We start from the raw sequence: 18,771 nt of genomic DNA on the forward strand, positions 1-18,771 counted from the left end.
CTTGATTCTGGCTTGTGCTTCATTCATCTCAACATTTGGCATGATGTACTCTGCATATAAGTTAAATAAGCAGGGTAACAATATACAGCCTTGACATACCCCTTTCCAGATTTGGAACCAGTCTGTTGTTCCATGTCCAGTTCTAACTGTTGCTTCTTGACCTTCATACATATTTCTCAGGAGGCAGGTCAGGTGGTCTGGTATTCCCATCTCCTGAAGAGTTTTCCAGAGGTTGTTGTGATCCACACAGTCAAAGTCTTTGGCATAGTCAATAAAAGAAGAAATAGATGTTTTCTAGAATTCTCTTGCTTTCTTTAATGATTCAGTGGATGTTAGCAGTTTGATCTCTGATTCCTCTGCCTTTTCTAAATCCAGTTTGAACATCTGGAAAGTTCATGGTTCATGTACTGTTGAAGCCTAGCACGGAGAATTTTGAGCATTACTTCGCTAGAGTGTGAGATGAGTGCAGTTGTGTGGTAGTTTAAGCATTCTTTGGCACTGCCTTTCTTTGGGATTGGAAAGAAAACTGACCTTTTCCAGTCCTGTGGCCACTGCTGAGTTTTCCAAATTTGCTGGCATATTGAATGCTGCACTTTCACAGCATCATCTTTTAGGATTTGAAATAGCTCAACTGGAATTCCATCACCTCCACTAGCTTTGTTCATAGTGATGCTTCTTAAAGCCCACTTGACTTCACATTCCAGGATGTCTGGCTCTAGGTGAGTGATCACACCATCATGGTTATCTGGGTCATGAAGTTCTTTTTTGTGTAGTTCTTCTGTGTATTCTTGCCACCTCTTCTTAATATCTTCTGCTTCTATTAGGTCCATACTATTTCTGTCCTTTATTGTGCCTATCTTTGCATTTTCCCTTGGTATCTCTAATTTTCTTGAAGAGATCTCTAGTCTTTCCCATTCTATTATTTTTCTCTATTTCTTCACACTGATCACTGAAGAAGGCTTTCTTATCTCTCCTTGCTATTCTTTGGAACTCTGCATTCAAATGGGTATATCTTTCCTTTTCTCCTCTGCCTTTAGCTTCCCTTCTTTTCTCAGCTATTGAGAATAGACGTTTAGAACTGATAAGCACAAAGATACTTTTGTGCTTGAAATTGTAGAGCACTAAGACTTCAAGCAAAGAGACTGAGTGGAAGCCTGGAATCCTGAGAGAGTGTCAAGGTAAAATGAAGATTTGTTTTAAACTTAAACAGAAGATAGATGAGGGAAAGAATCTAGAGAAGACAAAAAGTAGTGGAGATGCAGTCCAAATTTTGGAAAGTGAAAATGAGAAGTTAAATGACTCTTTCAAGGAACTCAATTGAGAAATAAGGATGTTATTTAATTCTCATTCAGTAAATAAGTACTATTATCTCTATTTTTAAAAGGTAAAAACTGAAGCATAATAAGATTAAATAAATTATTCATGGTAATAAAGTTAGGAAGTGGCAAACCTGGGAATTAAATCTAACCTATTTGCCATCAAAAGTCAATGGTACTCCTGCTATACCATATAAGCTAGTCTATTAGAATGCCTACAAGAATCAATCGGTGACTTGGATATGACCAAAAAGTTCAGAATCTTCATCAAAGTACTGAGAAGAAACATTTTTAAAGGTTCATTGATTAAATATACTTCATATTGAGGCAATGTTGGTTAGAACATTAGCTGAATAATTTAAAATTGAAATACAAAATCTAAACACAAAATGGTCCCAAAGTGAAACTAATGACAAGCCTTACTTCAATATTTCTTCTCTACACTGCCTCTGTGTGGCAAAACAAGCTATAGCCCACATTTTGATTTCAACTCCTGTGTGGAACTGTTTCCCTCGCATGTCCCATACTCCATGGCTTGGTGTTGCTACAGTCCGGTTCTACAGAGAAAGAGAAATAATAGGGCAAAAAAGAACAAACATTTAATATATAACTTATTTGAATGAGCTGAAAATAAGCATTTCAAATTGCTGGAATAGGCTTTCCTAAATCAATATTTTATATTTTTATCACAGAAAAACAAAAGTTCCACTAAGTTCAAGCAAAGACACTCATCTTGAAACAAAAAATCTGTTGGAATGCAAAATACTTTCTAAATTCCAGACTCAGCTAGGATGTCCTTCTCTCCAAACACAGAAACTGTATGTTTATAATTTAAACATGATATCAAGAGGTTTTACCCGGCCTCCATATTGGAGCATAGGTGCTGGAAGTACGCGTCCGGTTACATGAGCCATTTCATCTCGAACTTTAAATTGAAACTCTTGAACAAATGGATCTGTTTCATAATTTGCACTTCTTACCTAACAACAGAAAAGGTTTGTAGTTACTTTCAAAATTCCCCTAATTTCCCTTTAGAACCCTCTAATTTTTTTCTTCACTGTGTCAACAATGTTTTATAATAGGTCTAGATAATGGTACCCAAAACCCAAAATATGGAGCAGATTCTTAACCTGGGGACTATAGACCATGAGTGGACAGTAGGAAGTCTGCGAACTTCCTGTTCATTTATAGAATATTTCAATGTATTAGATTGGGTAATAAGAAATTTCAACTATTTATGACTCATGAAAATGGTAATTTTATATGGTTAAGCCTAATACATTTTGGGGAGGGTGGTCAAGAGATTGCAAGAGAAATATCTGACCTAAAAATGGTTAATTACTTCTAATCAGAGGATCTGGACATATACTATTAAAATTTTATGTAGAGCTTGATAGCAAATATCAATAATCCTAAGCTTTTTTCCCTAATTGATAACAAAGTATATAAAATCTACTTGAATATTTTCCAATAAAACACAGCAGAAGATAAAATTTACTTAAAGAGATACACTTGAGACAGACAAGAAAGCCATGATGAGATGCAGATTATAATTTTTACATAATATACCAATATATGCAAAGAATTTATTGTAATCTCAGAAGTGTAATTCATGCTTATAGTTTGCTATAATGTGTTTTTCAAAACATATTTTTTTAGTCTCAGGATAAAGGTCAGATAAGGTTACAAAAAGGGCAATGTTCAAGTCTTTGATTAAAAAATCTAGTAAAAACACTATATAATTATATAATCTACATATATAATCCCACAATAAGCAGGAAAAGTTTTCTAAATTATGCGCTAATGATTTTTTTCTTCAAGCTTAAATGCCATTTGTTTCTGTAAGATTACAAAGAATGACAACTATTTACCAAGACTTGCTTGGTGATGTGCTTGGTGTGAAATGTTTTATGATTTTTACAATAATCTTAATTATAAATAAGTCTTTTATACTTTTTATTTTACAGAGGATAAAACTAAAGCTTAGTAAAGTGAAATGATTGGTCTAAACCATATAGCTAAGCAAGTGACATATAATCTGAAATCTGTACATTCTGATTCTAGAGTTCCTACTCTCAGTCACTGTTCTAGCCTACTGGATGCTATAATTATAAATATAGTAAGGGACGGAGGAGCCTGGTGGGTTGCCGTCTATGGGGTCGCAGAGAGTCAGACATGACTGGAGCAACTTAGCAGCAGCAGCAGCAACAGTAACAGTGAGTAAAGAAGTTAGACTTTGAACCTAGAGCTGTTAAGATTCCAAGTGCTAGCCTGGCGGGCTACAGTCCATGGGGTAGCAAAAAGTCAGACACAACTAACTTTCAAGATAAGATCCAGGTGCCTTTATTTTTCACTTTGCCCTAATTCTGTCAGTTTTATAATGTATTAATGTCTCTTTTCTCCCCATTTAGAATAAGGAGAGCTTAGAGACCCGATAAGGCAGGAGCTATCTTATACTTCTTTATTCATCCTATACAGTTACCAGTGTTGATACTGGGGCTAAGCAATCCTACTTTGTGTGTTTAGCTTCTCACTATTGCTAGTCATAAAACCTGGACTTTCCTTTCCTATTTTAGGTAGGAGGTGATCAAAGTTCAGTTCACTAAACTGAAACATTAGTTCTGAGATTATCTGTTTTGAATCTAACTAAAGAGCTTGGGGTTAAATTAGAAGGCTCTAACCTTCTTCATAGAATTCACTAAGATTTACCCCTAGACTACCACTAGAATACTTCCATAATCTCTTTTAATTCTGACAGCCCATGAAATGATAATAAGACATGAGTTGATATGGTATCTATTCTTCTTTAGTAGCTCATCCTAATATGTTTTAAATTTCTATTTCTGGGGTAAGTACTAACCAATCTGCTAATTTCCTCTTGTCTATCTGGTGCAGATCTTGCTGTGGCTTTGATCATAGTGGAGGTTTGATTGTCCGTTAGCTTCTTGATACATCGTTGCCCTGCCACAATATTACAGACCTACAAATGGAAAAAAAGTTTGGTACTAGATATATATATATCTTTCTTAAAATTGAGTGCAATTAAATGTGACACTTTAAATTTTAATTTAACTTAAAATTTAAAAACTACTCCATTAAGCCACTTATGTTTAATATCATGTCAAGTAGAAAAGCAGTAAATAATACTGCTTCACAGTATGATTATAATCAGGTAAAATGTACACTGGATAAAAAAGCTGAAAAGAAGTGTACCAAAATGTTAACAGCAGTTATGTTTAGAGGGGCAGGACTGTGGATGAATTTTTTCCCGTATTATTTCATAACTGAAAATTTAGAATACATAAGGAAATTTAAAGACAGTTCAATTTAAAAATAAATGTGAGAGTATGAAGTAAGTTACAGGTCACTAAAATCTTAACGGAATGATGAATAAGAGGATATTAATAAGCAGCCTAAACACATTACTTCTAGTGGCAGGTAGGTATGTTTCTGTTCCTGCCCCACTTGCAGACAGGGAAGGTGTGGGTACTTCAGCTGAAGAGTATACTTTTCTCTGAAATACTGTGCTACTGTTCTCTCCACAGTTTGGCCATTTTCTAACTGTAAAGGAAAGCTGGAAAAAAAAAATTACACATTAACAATTCATCCCATTAGGAGCAAGCAAAACTCCCCATCTACCAACTAGAGTAAGCTGCCTCACATCATCATTGTTCTGACAAACACCAGCTTTTCTTACGTTTGATGACTGGCAGGCCTTCTTGTTACATTACAAACACGATATTTCCGTCTCATTGTTCCACAATGAGTCACTTCAACCTTCAGACCTGTTCCCAACAAGAAAAACTGAGGTTACAGAACTGTCACAAGTGACATATTCATAACTCTAAAGCCTGTTCACCACTATAAAAACTCAAAATTCTAAACAGACAGAAAATCTGTGAAATAGGCAATATGATTAACAAAGGATTATATATCATAGTTAATAATGAGTACAATCATGATAGACCTAACTCCAAACCATTTCCCTATTCTATCAAGCTATTAAAAAATAGCATAAAATTTGCAAAGCCTTTAGATCAAGGGATAAAGTTCTTCATTAATTAAAAAAAAAGCCCTGCTTATATTGCAGGTTTTTATGCTGGGAGAGGGAAGGAGCAATGGAAAGGAGTTACCATAACTCTCAAAACATTCTGTAACCTTCAAAGTATGTGATATCTCAACTCCCTAGGCATCACATACTGACTGAAGATCATAATTTCATAAAGCTCATGAAGAAAGTCCTTCACAGATTTTTAAACCAGGAAGAAAAAAATCCCAGGCCCTTTTAACAGAAGTGTAGTGACAATTTTGTTAAAGGATAATATAGTGATACAGTTCTTTCACTACTGACCATTAGAAATCAGGGCAAAATAGCGAATGCAACCAAACTAATTCCTGTAGCAAGTAATCCAGACGTTCTTATGGAATCAATGACCCCTTTGAGAATCTGACAAAAGCAATAAATTCTCAGAAAAATGCAACATACACTTAATGCAGCATATGAATTTAGATGTTAGTGGATCCATGAGTCCATCTGTGGACCCTAGGGGTTTGAGGATCCCAGGTCTGCTTTAGAAGGTGACGCTGTGGGCTTTTAAACCATCGGCTGAAATTCTTTGGGATGAATTTTCCTAAGCAATGGTGTCCAAAAGGATTTTCTGAGATGATACGATTTCTACACCTGTACTAAAATCACTAGTAATGTTCCTGAGCACAAGAAATGTAGCTACTGTGACTGAAATTTTGTTTTTTCTTTTGTACCTATGTATCCCATAGTGTAGATGTTCTCAACCTGAGGTGACTCTGACCTCCAGGGGAGATTTGGTAATATCTGGAGACATTTTGGGGGGCTTCCCTGATTGTTAAAACTGGGGGTGCTACTGGCATCTGGTGGATGCTATATTTAGGAATGGGTGGACCCAGGGATGCTGCTAAATTATATTGCAACGTACAGAACAGCACTACCTCCCATCCCCGACCACAACAAAGAATTATCCAGCCCAACATATCAATAGTGCCAAGGTTGAGAAACCCTGCTACAGTATAACTTATTTTCCTATCTACTAATTGCAGAACCAAACACAAAGTTCAATCACAGTAATATTTTCTTATGACATATCAGCACAAATTAAGATGTTAAATGGACACAGTGCCACTATACCAGACTGGTATGAGGTTTTTTGACAAGTACTCTTAATTGAGTCAGTGAGAGTAAAGTAACTATCTTTATAAAACTAAACTTTCAGGTCAATTAGAGCATTTATTATGCTTCTATATTATAAATGAAAATAGAAAATATTACCAAGAGAAGGTCTTTCAAGAAGGAAATACCAACTATATGAAGTAAACAAGATGTAAAAATATTGGGGGAAAACATGATAGAAAAATTTAAAACAAATTTCCATTATCTATACCACTTAGCAATTTGTTTTCAAATCTTCCCTTTGAATTAAAAAAAAATTATCAGTAAGGTTCTATAAGCCTGCTAAGTAAGTTTTTATCAAAAATAAAACTGACACTCTTACATACATATGGTACTTTTACCATAAACTTCCTCCAATATTTCTGCTATTTAACTATGATGAATTATTGTACAAAGAAACCACCCTAAAGTTATTATTAATTACTTAGGAAAAAGTTCACCTGGAATGAAATGAATATTGTACTAGGAAGTGTATTCATTATACCACAATTTATACCATTATTAAACAGTTTTCATCAAATTTCTCATGCTGACTAAATATTAAACTCAAATATATAGTTTAAAACATGTAACTCTGATTCTCTTGTGTTACTGAGATAGGAATACATGATATACTTTAAAGAGCTCTCTCTCTCTTTTTTAAAAGCCTTCTTGACTTTGAATGGAGGAAAAAATCATCAGTTTGTCAATTAGATCTAACTCATACTTTTCTACCCCAAATCTACAGTCATAGGTGCCTAAGGGTTAGATTCAAATTCAGGGGTTAGCAAAGAGTTGAAATTTTTTTAAAAATGGACTAGATAATTCTCTGCCCAGGTCCCTCCCCAAACCCTCCATCCAACCAAAAAATGTTTTTGGCTTTAATAAATCAAATATTGAACCTATAAACTTGGCTTTACCTTCACTATAACATCAACTTTATAATGCTTTCTAGTCATTTTTTCAGTCATTTCTTTGGCCCCCTGAGCAGTTGAAGTTAAGATCGAGTCCATGCTCTTCGGGCAGCAGTTGAATCCTTGTTCTGTACATCTTGTATTTTCTGTGATAGAGTGGTGATATGAGTTGATTGCATAGTTACCGCAAAATAATGTAAGTGACTTCATGATATCAGAGGTGGTAACTAAGCAGCAACTCCACTGGAAACCATGGCATTTAGATGATCACATATTAATGGTGGGTAATGCACTACCTTCCAACAAAGCTGACTGTGCAGTTAATATTGATTATGACAGGACAATGGTATGGCTGCAATATAAGAATATATAACACTTTCTTATTCCGACAAAAATCTTGAGATAAATAGATGCTTATCTTCAAAGCAGGAGGGAAATCCCTTTAAATGTTTTATTACAATGACTATTTCTCTCTCGGTTACTGAATGGCACAGAATAAATGATTACCAGAGCTAGCAGGATGTACTCAACTATAGTAACTGATTTGGGGGACTGAAAGATGTTCAGAAAACAAACTTCAAATTACCTGCAACAAATAGGTAAAACCTTAAAATTAAACAACATAATTATTTCTGACTATTTAAGATGTAACATTTATTTACAGACAATTTATAGTATTCATTCTAATTAGAGAATATTGAATTTCTCTTTGTTCCTAAATAATAAAGAACTAAACACAGTGGAGTCACATCTTACATGAGGACCAAGTTCCAAAGTGATGAACAAGGCAAGAATCTTACATAATCAAAACTATTCTTGAAAAATCCCTTAAACTGCTGATAAAGTACACTGATATTAAATTAAATTGCTGATAAACCCATTGTATATGGGTTTGCACATAAAACTGTATATTTACATAGAAAGCTACCACTATATAAAGAATAAATATATACAAAATATAAATTTTAGACTATAACTGAAATTAATTTTTAATTTTTCTCTTTGGAAGACCATGTAGAAATGAATTTATATTAGTAAAATATATATCTGATGTAAGACCACTGTATAAAAATTTTAGCTGCTAACTATAAAGCAGGCAAGATCAATGGTCAACTAAATAATGTACATGGAGTTACTAAGTTTCAACACTAGAACAACACATGAAACAGGCCAGCCCCACATCTATAAATTTACAAAGAAATAAAATATTCTGCTATCATTTCAGAAAAATAAAGTCACTATATTAAAATATGTTCAAAGAATGACTCCAGTCCCGAAGTGTCAATGTTTTGGGAATAAATTTCCTATTTTAGACAGTATCATAGGAGCATTTTTCTATGTGAGTACCTCTTTATGCCTTCAACTAGTAAGGGAAAGTATCAACAAAAAATTAGCTAGTATTAATTCCATTACTTGGTATTTCTTTCACTGAAACACTACCTAAGATGTTATGACAATGAATTTAATGTAACGTTTTAAAATTAATCCCTATTTTTACTGGTGATGTTACATGAACAGATTTAAATCTTAAAAAAATTTCCATGAAAGTTTGTTATATTCATGCATTTTACAGTTAAGTTGTTCCAAATGCTAACTAACTCACCTTTTATCTCTTTGGTGAATTTTACCCTATGAGAATCAGTCAGAGGTCTTGGTTGCTCATCAATATTATGTATATCAAGAACTTCACACATGAACTGAATTACAGGTTGTGCTTTGTAGAAGGCAGTGGCAGAAACTAAGAATAAAAACACAAAGGGTACAAATTAATGTTTCCTTAAAAATACTCAATCTAAGGCTCCACGATAACTAATTATAGAGTTAAAATTACCCTCTTACCTATACCTATGTATCAATACATATAAAAATATTTCCAAAATTAAGCAGTTTCAACTTGACCTGTTTGACTACAAGACAAGCACAACAACAGGAAAACCTAATGTAACAGTTTTTATAATCTCTTTCATCATGGGTAACTGAATCTTTCCATGCCCTAATACATGTACAGAGCAGTGTTCTGGCTATGAGACAAGGCCTACAAAGGGACAAAGGCCAGAGTGCCTCAGAAGACAACGTTAGGTATTATTTCTTAAACATAGCCTTTCGTGCCACCCCAGATTGCTAATCTGTTCCAAGGAGAGATTTCCCTGTCTTGTACAGATTTGAGAAGACAATGGCATTAAATGTTACTAGTGCTAATCCAAGCTACAGGTAGTAACAATATCTGCCCAATGTTATCTAGCTACAATAAGCTGTCTTTGAGGAGCCAACTAGTATGACTTCTTAATCCTGGATTTTGGAACTGGAAGGGAGCTTCACCAAGAGTTAGTAGATCACCATCATTCATTTCTTAAATACTTACGGGCTGCTATTATGTGCTAAAAGATACTGGGGGTACAGTGAAAAGTAAAACCAAGACAGACAGTAGGCTGAAAAGTGAAAAGTGCTAGTCTCTCAGTCGTTTCTGACTCCTTGAGATCCCATGGACTGTAGCCCGTCAGGCTCCTCTGTCCATGGAATTCTCCAGGCAAGAACATTGGGGTAGGTTGCCATTCCCTTCTCCAGGGGATCTCCCCAACCCAGGGATCGAACCCAGGTCTCTTGCACTGCAGGCAGATTCTTTACCACCTGAGTCAACATGCTATCATATTATTTCCCTACCTAAAAAACATGTCCACAGTGGTGCCCTTTTTCTTATTCTCCTTGGTTTAGGTTTAAGTGTCTTCCATAAAATGTCCCTCATCTCTAAAAGGATATTTAACAAGACTTTAAGTAGTTAGGTGGTGAGACTATTGTGGATATTTTTTATTTTTCTTTAAATCTTTACTTTTTAATAGTGAGCACATATTACATTTTCATTTCAATATATATTGAATATATATATTATTTCAATATATCTGTATTTATATACATATATATAAACAATATATATATTATTTCAATAATATATGAATGAAGTCTCAGCATAAAAAATTTAAACAACATAGATATAAACAGTAAAGACTTCTGGCCTCCAAGTATCTTTTAAGAAGTAACCATTATTAGTAGCTAATACCTAACTACAACATGTACTAATTATGGACATAGACCTACTACATGTCCCTAACAATAGATAACTCTGTTGGTTTTATACTTCCATATCTTGTTCTTTTAATATACACTTAGAGATAAAAACGGATATATAACTTTTAAAAACATGAGATCAGATAAATGTTTTATGACTTGCTTTATTGTTTTATTATTATTTTAAAATTAACAATGTCTTAGAGATCTTTCCATGTCAATAATTTCTTTTTAATGGCTTCATATTATTCTGTAGTTTGGGTGCATGGTAATTAAGTGAATATATATCACATTCCTCTCTTAATGAAAAAGAACACAAATGATAAAAAATTAGAAACAGTATTTTGGGCTTTGATTTCTTTTTCTCATTATGCATCTTAGAGATAGATCGTATATGTACTAATATGGAATTACATCGTTCCTTTTCACATTGCAGGATATCTCACTACCTGGATCTACTACATGTCCCTAACGATGGATAGTTATGTTGGTTTTGTATTTCCACCCAAATAAGCTTTAGAAATTCCTTTACAATTTCAAGCTAACTAAAAAAAGAGAGACTGAAGACTGTTTCAGCATTCTGGGTATCTTATTTAAATCTTAAACATTAAAAAACTGTATACCTACATTCTTCTATTAAAAATGTGAGAATACTGTTGCACATTAAAATGAGGCTGGCAGGAAATATATCAAATAAACATATACTGCTTCTGTGTTAAATAAAAAAAAAAGTGGATAAAGGAAAATAAATATATGGTCATTAACATGCTTATTTTGTCTTTCCTTTAATTCTACAGGTAAACTTTCTTCACTGGATTATTATAATACTAGCACTCACAATTAATTCGTCTCATCTCACAGAGCTGAAACTACTAAACAAATATTATCCTGTTTAACATTCTATTAATTTTCCTTAGTGTTTACACTTTTAATCATTTTACTATTTACCATCTTCCCCAAAATCACTGCAGATGGTGACTGCAGCCATGAAATTAAAAGATGCTTACTCCTTGGAAGAAAAGTTATGACCAACCTAGATAGCATATTCAAAAGCAGAGACATTACTTTGCCAACAAAGGTCCGTCTAGTCAAGGCTATGGTTTTTCCTGTGGTCATGTATGGATGTGAGAGTTGGACTGTGAAGAAGGCTGAGTGCCGAATAATTGATGCTTTTGAACTGTGGTGTTGGAGAAGACTCTTGAGAGTCCCTTGGACTGCAAGGAGATCCAACCAGTCCATTCTGAAGGAGATTAACCCTGGGATTTCTTTGGAAGGAATGATGCTGAAGCTGAAACTCCAGTACTTTGGCCACCTCATGAGAAGAGTTGACTCACTGGAAAAGACTCTGATGCTGGGAGGGATTAGGGGCAGGAGGAGAAAGGGACGACAGAGGATGAGATGGCTGGATGGCATCACAGACTCGATGGACATGAGTCTGAGTGAACTCCGGGAGATGGTGAGGGACAGGGAGGCCTGGCGTGCTGCGATTCATGGGGTCGCAAAGAGTCGGACACGACTGAGCAACTGAACTGAACTAACTACAGCAATGTACGCATTTGAGATGAAGGAAAGTTCTTACACAAGATGGGATAAAATCAGTGAATACAGCTGAATTAGGCATGAGTTTCAAAGAGCAAGGATCTGTCTCTCTATCCCTAACATTTTATAAACCTACATATACATGCATTTTTTCCTTCATTCCCTTTCACAAATCAACTCAGTTTAACTGAACAAGTAATATTTACATTTAATATTTTAAAAACCTATTAACAAAATATATGACATTAAAACACTAAGAGGAATAAATGTACAATCATTTCTATAGATAATTGCTCTGAAAAAAGCATCAGATAAAATTCAGCACCATAACTAAAACTTTCACAGTAACAAGACTAGAAAGGAGCTTCCTTAATTTGATAAAAGTTATTCATCAAAATCTACGGTAAATTCAACTTAAGTTAATAGAAAGTGCTAGCTGGCATAGGAATCCAAGTTAAGAGAAATAAAAGATAAAGGATTGGAAAGGAAGAAACAAAATTATTATTCTTCACAGTATGATTGTTGAGAGAGAAAACCCTCTAATTTATAGATAAATTATAGAATAAGAGAGTTCAGTAAAGCTGCTAGATTTAAGGTCAACAGATACAAATAAATTATACTCTTATATACTAGCAACCAACTTAAAATGTAATTTAAAAAAAGATACCATTTAACATCACAACAAAAAGTGAAAGACACTTGGGATGAAATCCAAACAAAAGATGTAGAAGACTTACTGAAATAATAGGTATCTTTACTACTATAGAAGATCTAGATATTAATAAATGGAGCAGTATACCTTATTGGTAGAAATTATTTATAAATTAATCTGTAAATTCAAAGCAATTTCAATCAAATACCAATAAGATATAACCCTCTTGACCTCTGGAAATTAAGAAGCTGATACTAAAATTAACATGAAAGAGAAATGAAACCAGAACAGCTAAGAGAGTTTCTAAGAATAAGGTCTGCCCTAACATTCATCAAGATTTGTTATAATCCTATTCAAGTCAAGAGACTGTGGGGACAAACACAGAGACCGGCAGAATATCCTTCAAAGTCTACCTTATACAGTATATGAAACAAATTCCTATTTAGAGAACTGAACATGAAAAGAAAAACAGACATTTAAAGGAAAATATAGAACATCCTTATGATCTTGAAAGCAGGAAATAATTTCTTAAGATACAAAAATGATTTAAAAAAATGGTGCCATAAACAAAGCTAAAAAAACAACAGGCAAATGGACATGTATAATACATACAACAAATGATTACTATCCAGAATATGTAATGAGTACCTATAAATCAAGCTTAAAACAGTAACAGTGCCAAAAGAGACATGGCTAGGTATTTCACAGAAGAGAAATCCTAAATGTCAAAAAACAAATTTTCACTATTTTATTTGTAATAAAGGAAATGCATATAAAAACTCTATTGAGCTATCATTTTATACCAATCAAAATGAGCCAAAAACATTACAATGGATAATACAGGCTGACAATAAGCCAAAGGAAGAATGAAGAATGAAAATTCTCATACAGTATGTATGAATATAAACTGATATAGTCAGGAGCAAATGGTAATTTATAGGGAGTTTGAAGATGAGCATAATTTCCAACTCAACAATTCCACTCTACTGGAATATATGCTCTACAAAAATCCCGTATCTGTGGAGGGCAACACGAATAAGAATGCTCACTGTAGTACAGTTTATAATGATAAAAAGAATGGACACAACCTAAATAACCATCAGTCAGATGGATACATTTGTACCACATTCATATAAACAAAATAAATGAGCAGGTGCTAGAATGCAGATAAATAAAATTGAGAAATAAAAAACTTGAGGAATTTGTACAAAATGAGATATTACCAACTACTTAGATTGCTAGTATCTAGATATCTACAGGTGATACACAACTTAGGCAAAAATCATTCTCATTAAGGTTTTGTGATACTTTATAACTCACTTATTGATAATTGATAAAAAAATTGTTTTACTGTTGGAAATGTATCCTTAAAAAAATTTTTTTTAACTTATTTGGCTGCTCCAGGTCTTAGTTGTGGCATGCAGGTCCTTTTTTTTTTTTGCTGTTGCAACATGTGGGATGCAGCTGTCTGAGCAGGGACTGAGCCCATGCCCCCTGCAGTGGGAGCTTAGAGTCTTAGAAACTGGACCACCAGGAAAGTCCCTATCCTTATTTTTAAAATTAGGTTTATTTTCTTCTTTTCATGGGTAGCAGCATTAGAATAACAAGAAAAAAAATAAGCTTGGAAATGAAACAGATTTTAATTCTAGATCCAGACTTACTAATTATCATTTTTCAGAATTTCTACTCATTTACATGGAAAATTAGCAAAACACCCATTACTTACAGCATTAGTGTGAAGATACAATGTAAGATACCTACTTGTGCCCGGAACATGGCAGAAACTCATCAGAATTCTTTTTCTCATTTTTTGAAGAATTGTCTACTCATGTCTTTTGCTCTCTGATTTATTGAGCTTTTAATTCTAGGCAAAATCATTCTGTCAATGTAAACTAACTCCTTGAAGAAGCTGAATGGGAGAATGTTCTATGAAGAAGTGATTAGGATTCTTTAGTTTGTACTTTACTGTGTCAAAACTGAAATTTTCTGTTAGGATGCAGCTAAAATACAGATGTGAAAAAATAATAAATATTTACCATATTTAAGGTAATAAGGACTACATGTTCCAAATTAGTCCAAGTCCAAATGAAGAGTATAAAATAAAGCAGTAAATAATGTTGCATCCACGTAAAAACTTAACTACAATTATACTTCAACCTCCTGAGAGGTTATGTGCCTCAATTTTATACATTTACTTTCATGGCTCTGAAAGTATAAGAACAGAAATTAAGATCACTTATTATACAATGCCTTTTTATGGTAATAGTGAGCAATTTAGAGGCCATGTTAGACATCTTGCATGCCTATCATTAACTAGCAAAGTATTACTGACATAGTACTCAGGAGATATTGATAAAGCAAAGGGTTGGGTTTTTTTTCTGTTTTTAATAAAAAATATATTTACTAAAGGGTCACTAAAAGGTCACTAAATTATAAAGTGAATACAAATATTCACATAACCAACACTCAGATCAAGAACTAAATATTGGTAGTATTCTCGAAACCGCTACCCTATCCCCTTCCCAACCTTAACTTATACTTCAACCCTCAAATTCTGGTTCTTATGGTAGTCACTTTTTTTTCTCTTCAGAATTACAACATAAGCACAGATCACTAAGGACAATTTATTTTTTCCAGTTCTTCAATTTTATCTAACTGGAAACATAAAACATATAATCTTTGAGACTTGTTAAACATTGTTTCTAACTCATTTAAACTAATTATAACTATTTTCTTCATTTCCATTGCCCTGCCTAACACTCCACTGAAGAAATACAGTTTATCCACTTTAATGTTGGTGGACAGTGGATAGAACTTTGTGCTTTCACTGCCAGGGGCCCAAGTTCAACCCCTGGCCAGGCAACTAACATCCCACAAGGTGTCCTGTGCCAAAAACCAACCAAACAAAAGCCTGATTATTAATGGTGGTGGACTATTTATGCTGGCACTTTCGTTTGGTTATTAGAATGTTATGAATATCTTATAGATGGCCCTTTTGATATACATACACATGTATATTTCTCTAATAGAAAAGGTGGTATCTCAGTAGAACTGTTGAGTCTAAAGAAAGCTGAGCGTCGAAGAATTGATGCTTTTGAACTGTGGTGTTAAGAGAAGACTATTCAGAGTCCCTTAGACTGCAAGGAGATCAAACCTGCCAATCCTCAAGGAAATCAGTTCTGAATAGTCATTGACTGATGCTGAAGCTGAAGCTCCAATCCTTTGGCCACCTTATGCGAAGAACTGACTCATTAGAAAAGACCCTGACTGGGAAAGATTGGGAAAGATTGAAGGCAGGAGGAGAAGAGGACAACAGAGGATGAGATGGTTGGATGGCATCACTGGATCAATGGACATGAGTCCATCGATTTGAGCAAGCTCTGCGAGTTGGTGATGGACAGAGAAGCCTGGTGTGCTGCAGTCCAAGCGGATCACAAACAGTTGGACATGACTGAGCGACTGAACTGAACTAAGGATGTGTATCTCTAACTTTCCTGGATAATGCCAAAATCTTCCAAAGTGGTTTTAACAACTAACTCTCTCACAAGCAGAGTTTAAGAGTTTAATGTTAGCCTTTCTGGGGATGTGACGTCTCATTTTAAAAAAACTATTTGAGGTATAACTTACATACAATAAAATGCATTTTAACTGTATAGCTCAATGATTTTGACAAACGTATACCTCAATGCTATTTGTTGTTCTTGTTCAGTTGTTCAGTCGTGTCCGACTCTTTCTGACCCCATGGACTGCAGCATGCCAGGACTCCCTGTCCTTAACCATCTCTTGGAGCTTGCTCAAACTCATGTCCATTGTCAGTGATGCCATCCAACCATCTCATCCTCTATGCTATTATCACTCCAATTAAGACAAAATATGTCATCACCCCTGAAAGTATTTTCCTGCTCCTCTTTAATCAGCTTCCATCACATCTGCTGCAGGCAACCACTGATCTGATTCCTTTCATAATAAATTTGTTCCAGAATTTCACATAAATGGAATTATATGGTATACAACATTTTGTTTAGCTTTTTTGTACATCTTACTTGAGATTCATCCATACCATTTTATAAATTACTTTTTTAAAATTGCTGGATAGTATTTCATCTTGTAAACAAATCACAATTTGTTTCTCAGTTTACTTGTTGCTGGGCATTTGAGTTGTTTCCAGATCCTAGTATGAACACGTACAAACCTTTGTACGGACCTATTTTTTTCATTTCTCTTGGGGAAAGACCTAAGAATAGTTAGGACATATGGCAAGAAAATATTTAAAATTTTCAAAACCTCCCAAAATATTTTTCAGAGTGGTTGTACTATTTTATACTCCTACAGTTTCTAATTGTTCCACATTCTTGCCAACGCTTAGCATTGCTGGGTTTTTTACTTTAGCAAATCTAGCAAGTGTGAAGTGGTGGTTGTGGTTTTTATCTGCATTTTCCAGATGAGCAATGATGTTTAATACCTTCTCAGGTGCTATTGACCATTCCCATAATCTTTGGTGCAGTGTATTTTTTTGACCATTGTTAAAAATAGTTTGAGTTATGCAAGTTTTTCATATATTCTAGACACAAATCTTTTGTTCAGGATATATTATGCAAATATTTGAAACTTTTTCAAATTTCAGTAGCTTGCCTTTTCTTCTTAACAGTGTTCTTAAGAGATGGTTTTCACTTAGATTAGGTTTCCAACATACAAAGAAATCTTTGCTTACTCCAAGAGCATGAATATTTTTCCTCTCTTCTTAGAAGTTTCTCAGTGTTAATGTGTATTTTTTGTACAAATACCCAACTGTTCTGGTATCATTGAGAAGACTATTCTTTCCCCATTGAATTTTGGCCCCTCTGTTAAATATCAATCAACCACGTAAGTGTTTATTGCTATTCTAATTATTTTTTAGCTTTTTGGCTAAGATCAAGTGTAGTATCTGTAGCCATTTCGTAACTTGATTTATATGTCCATCTTTAACCTCAATATCACAGTTTCCCTTACTGTAGCTTTACAGCATGTCTTGAAATCAGGGATTATAAATCCTCCAACTCTGTTCTTCTTCAAAACGGTTTTAACTGTTCTAGATTCTCTGCATTTTCAAATAAATCTTAAAATCAGCTTGCCAATTTTTTTTTAAGTGAGATTTTTGGTGAAATTCTGGGATTGTGTTGAGTCTACAGATCAATTTGGGAATAATGAGCATCCTAACTATTTCAGTCTTCTGTGCCAAGAACATGGTCTGGGTGTGTGCTAAGTCACTTCGGTTGTGTCTCTTTGTGATCTCATGAACTGCAAGCTGCCAGGTCCCTCTGTTCATGGGATTTTTCAGGCAAGAATACTGGAGTGGGTTGCCATGCCCTTCTCCAGGGGATCTTCCTATCCCAGGGATCGAACCTGAGTCTCCTGCACCGTAGGCAGATTCTTTATCATCTGAGCCACCAGGGACACGGTATCTCTGTTCATTTATCTTTCTTATTTTCCTCGGGAATGTTTTACAGGCTTTCAGTGTAGAGGGTTGTGTACACATCTCTTTTAAAATCTATTCCTAGTGCTCGCTTTGGTACTGCATGTACTAAAATTGGAATGATACAGAGATTAGCATGATCCCTGTGGAAAGATGAAAAAAAAATCTATTCCTAAATATTTCAAAAATATTATTATGAATGGTACATGTGTTTTTCATTTTTCCAACTGCTGAATGCCGGTATTAATTATACTGCTAGTATTATTATGCAACTAGTGTCTTGTGATCTGGCAAAATGCATCTATTAATTCTAGTAGGATTTTTTTGGCAGAGTAGATTTCTTCAGATTTTTTTATGTAGACAATTATGTCTTTTGCAAACAGCAATAGTTGTATTACTTCCTTTACAATATTACACTTTCACTTTTCTTGGACCACCAGCACAATGTTGGATAGAAGTAGTGAGAGTAAGCATCCGCCTCTTAATCTTATGGCAAAGTCGTTCACTCTTTTTGACACTGAGTATGATGATGCCTGTGTGCTTTTCTAGATTCTTTGATCAGGTTGGAGAAGTTTCCTTTTACTGCTACTGTGTTACAAATTTTTATCATGATAACATTAAAATGTGTCAAATGATTCTTCTGTCTGTTGAGA

General features: G+C 34.3%; 1 protein-coding gene and 2 pseudogenes across 5 annotated transcripts in view; 2 read left to right on the forward strand and 1 right to left on the reverse strand.

Moving 5' to 3' along the window:
• AGO3 (argonaute RISC catalytic component 3) overlaps nucleotides 1-18,771 on the reverse strand; it is a 127,940-nt gene that overhangs the window by 42,030 nt on the left and 67,139 nt on the right. For all 5 annotated transcript variants that reach the window (XM_040231610.1, XM_040231609.1, XM_040231611.1 and 2 more), the window contains 6 exons: nucleotides 9,016-9,150; nucleotides 5,014-5,101; nucleotides 4,743-4,890; nucleotides 4,177-4,296; nucleotides 2,174-2,296; nucleotides 1,740-1,873 (listed from right to left, as the gene is read on the reverse strand). In XM_040231610.1, the coding sequence (XP_040087544.1) occupies nucleotides 1,740-1,873; nucleotides 2,174-2,296; nucleotides 4,177-4,296; nucleotides 4,743-4,890; nucleotides 5,014-5,101; nucleotides 9,016-9,150 (748 nt within the window). The remainder of the gene's footprint in view (nucleotides 1-1,739; nucleotides 1,874-2,173; nucleotides 2,297-4,176; nucleotides 4,297-4,742; nucleotides 4,891-5,013; nucleotides 5,102-9,015; nucleotides 9,151-18,771) is intronic.
• Nucleotides 17,552-17,693, forward strand: LOC120857159 (annotated as a pseudogene).
• LOC120857112 lies at nucleotides 18,205-18,300 on the forward strand (annotated as a pseudogene).

This window comes from Oryx dammah, unplaced genomic scaffold (assembly GCF_014754425.2).
Source record: "Oryx dammah isolate SB20612 unplaced genomic scaffold, SCBI_Odam_1.1 HiC_scaffold_28, whole genome shotgun sequence".
Lineage (NCBI taxonomy): Eukaryota > Metazoa > Chordata > Mammalia > Artiodactyla > Bovidae > Oryx > Oryx dammah.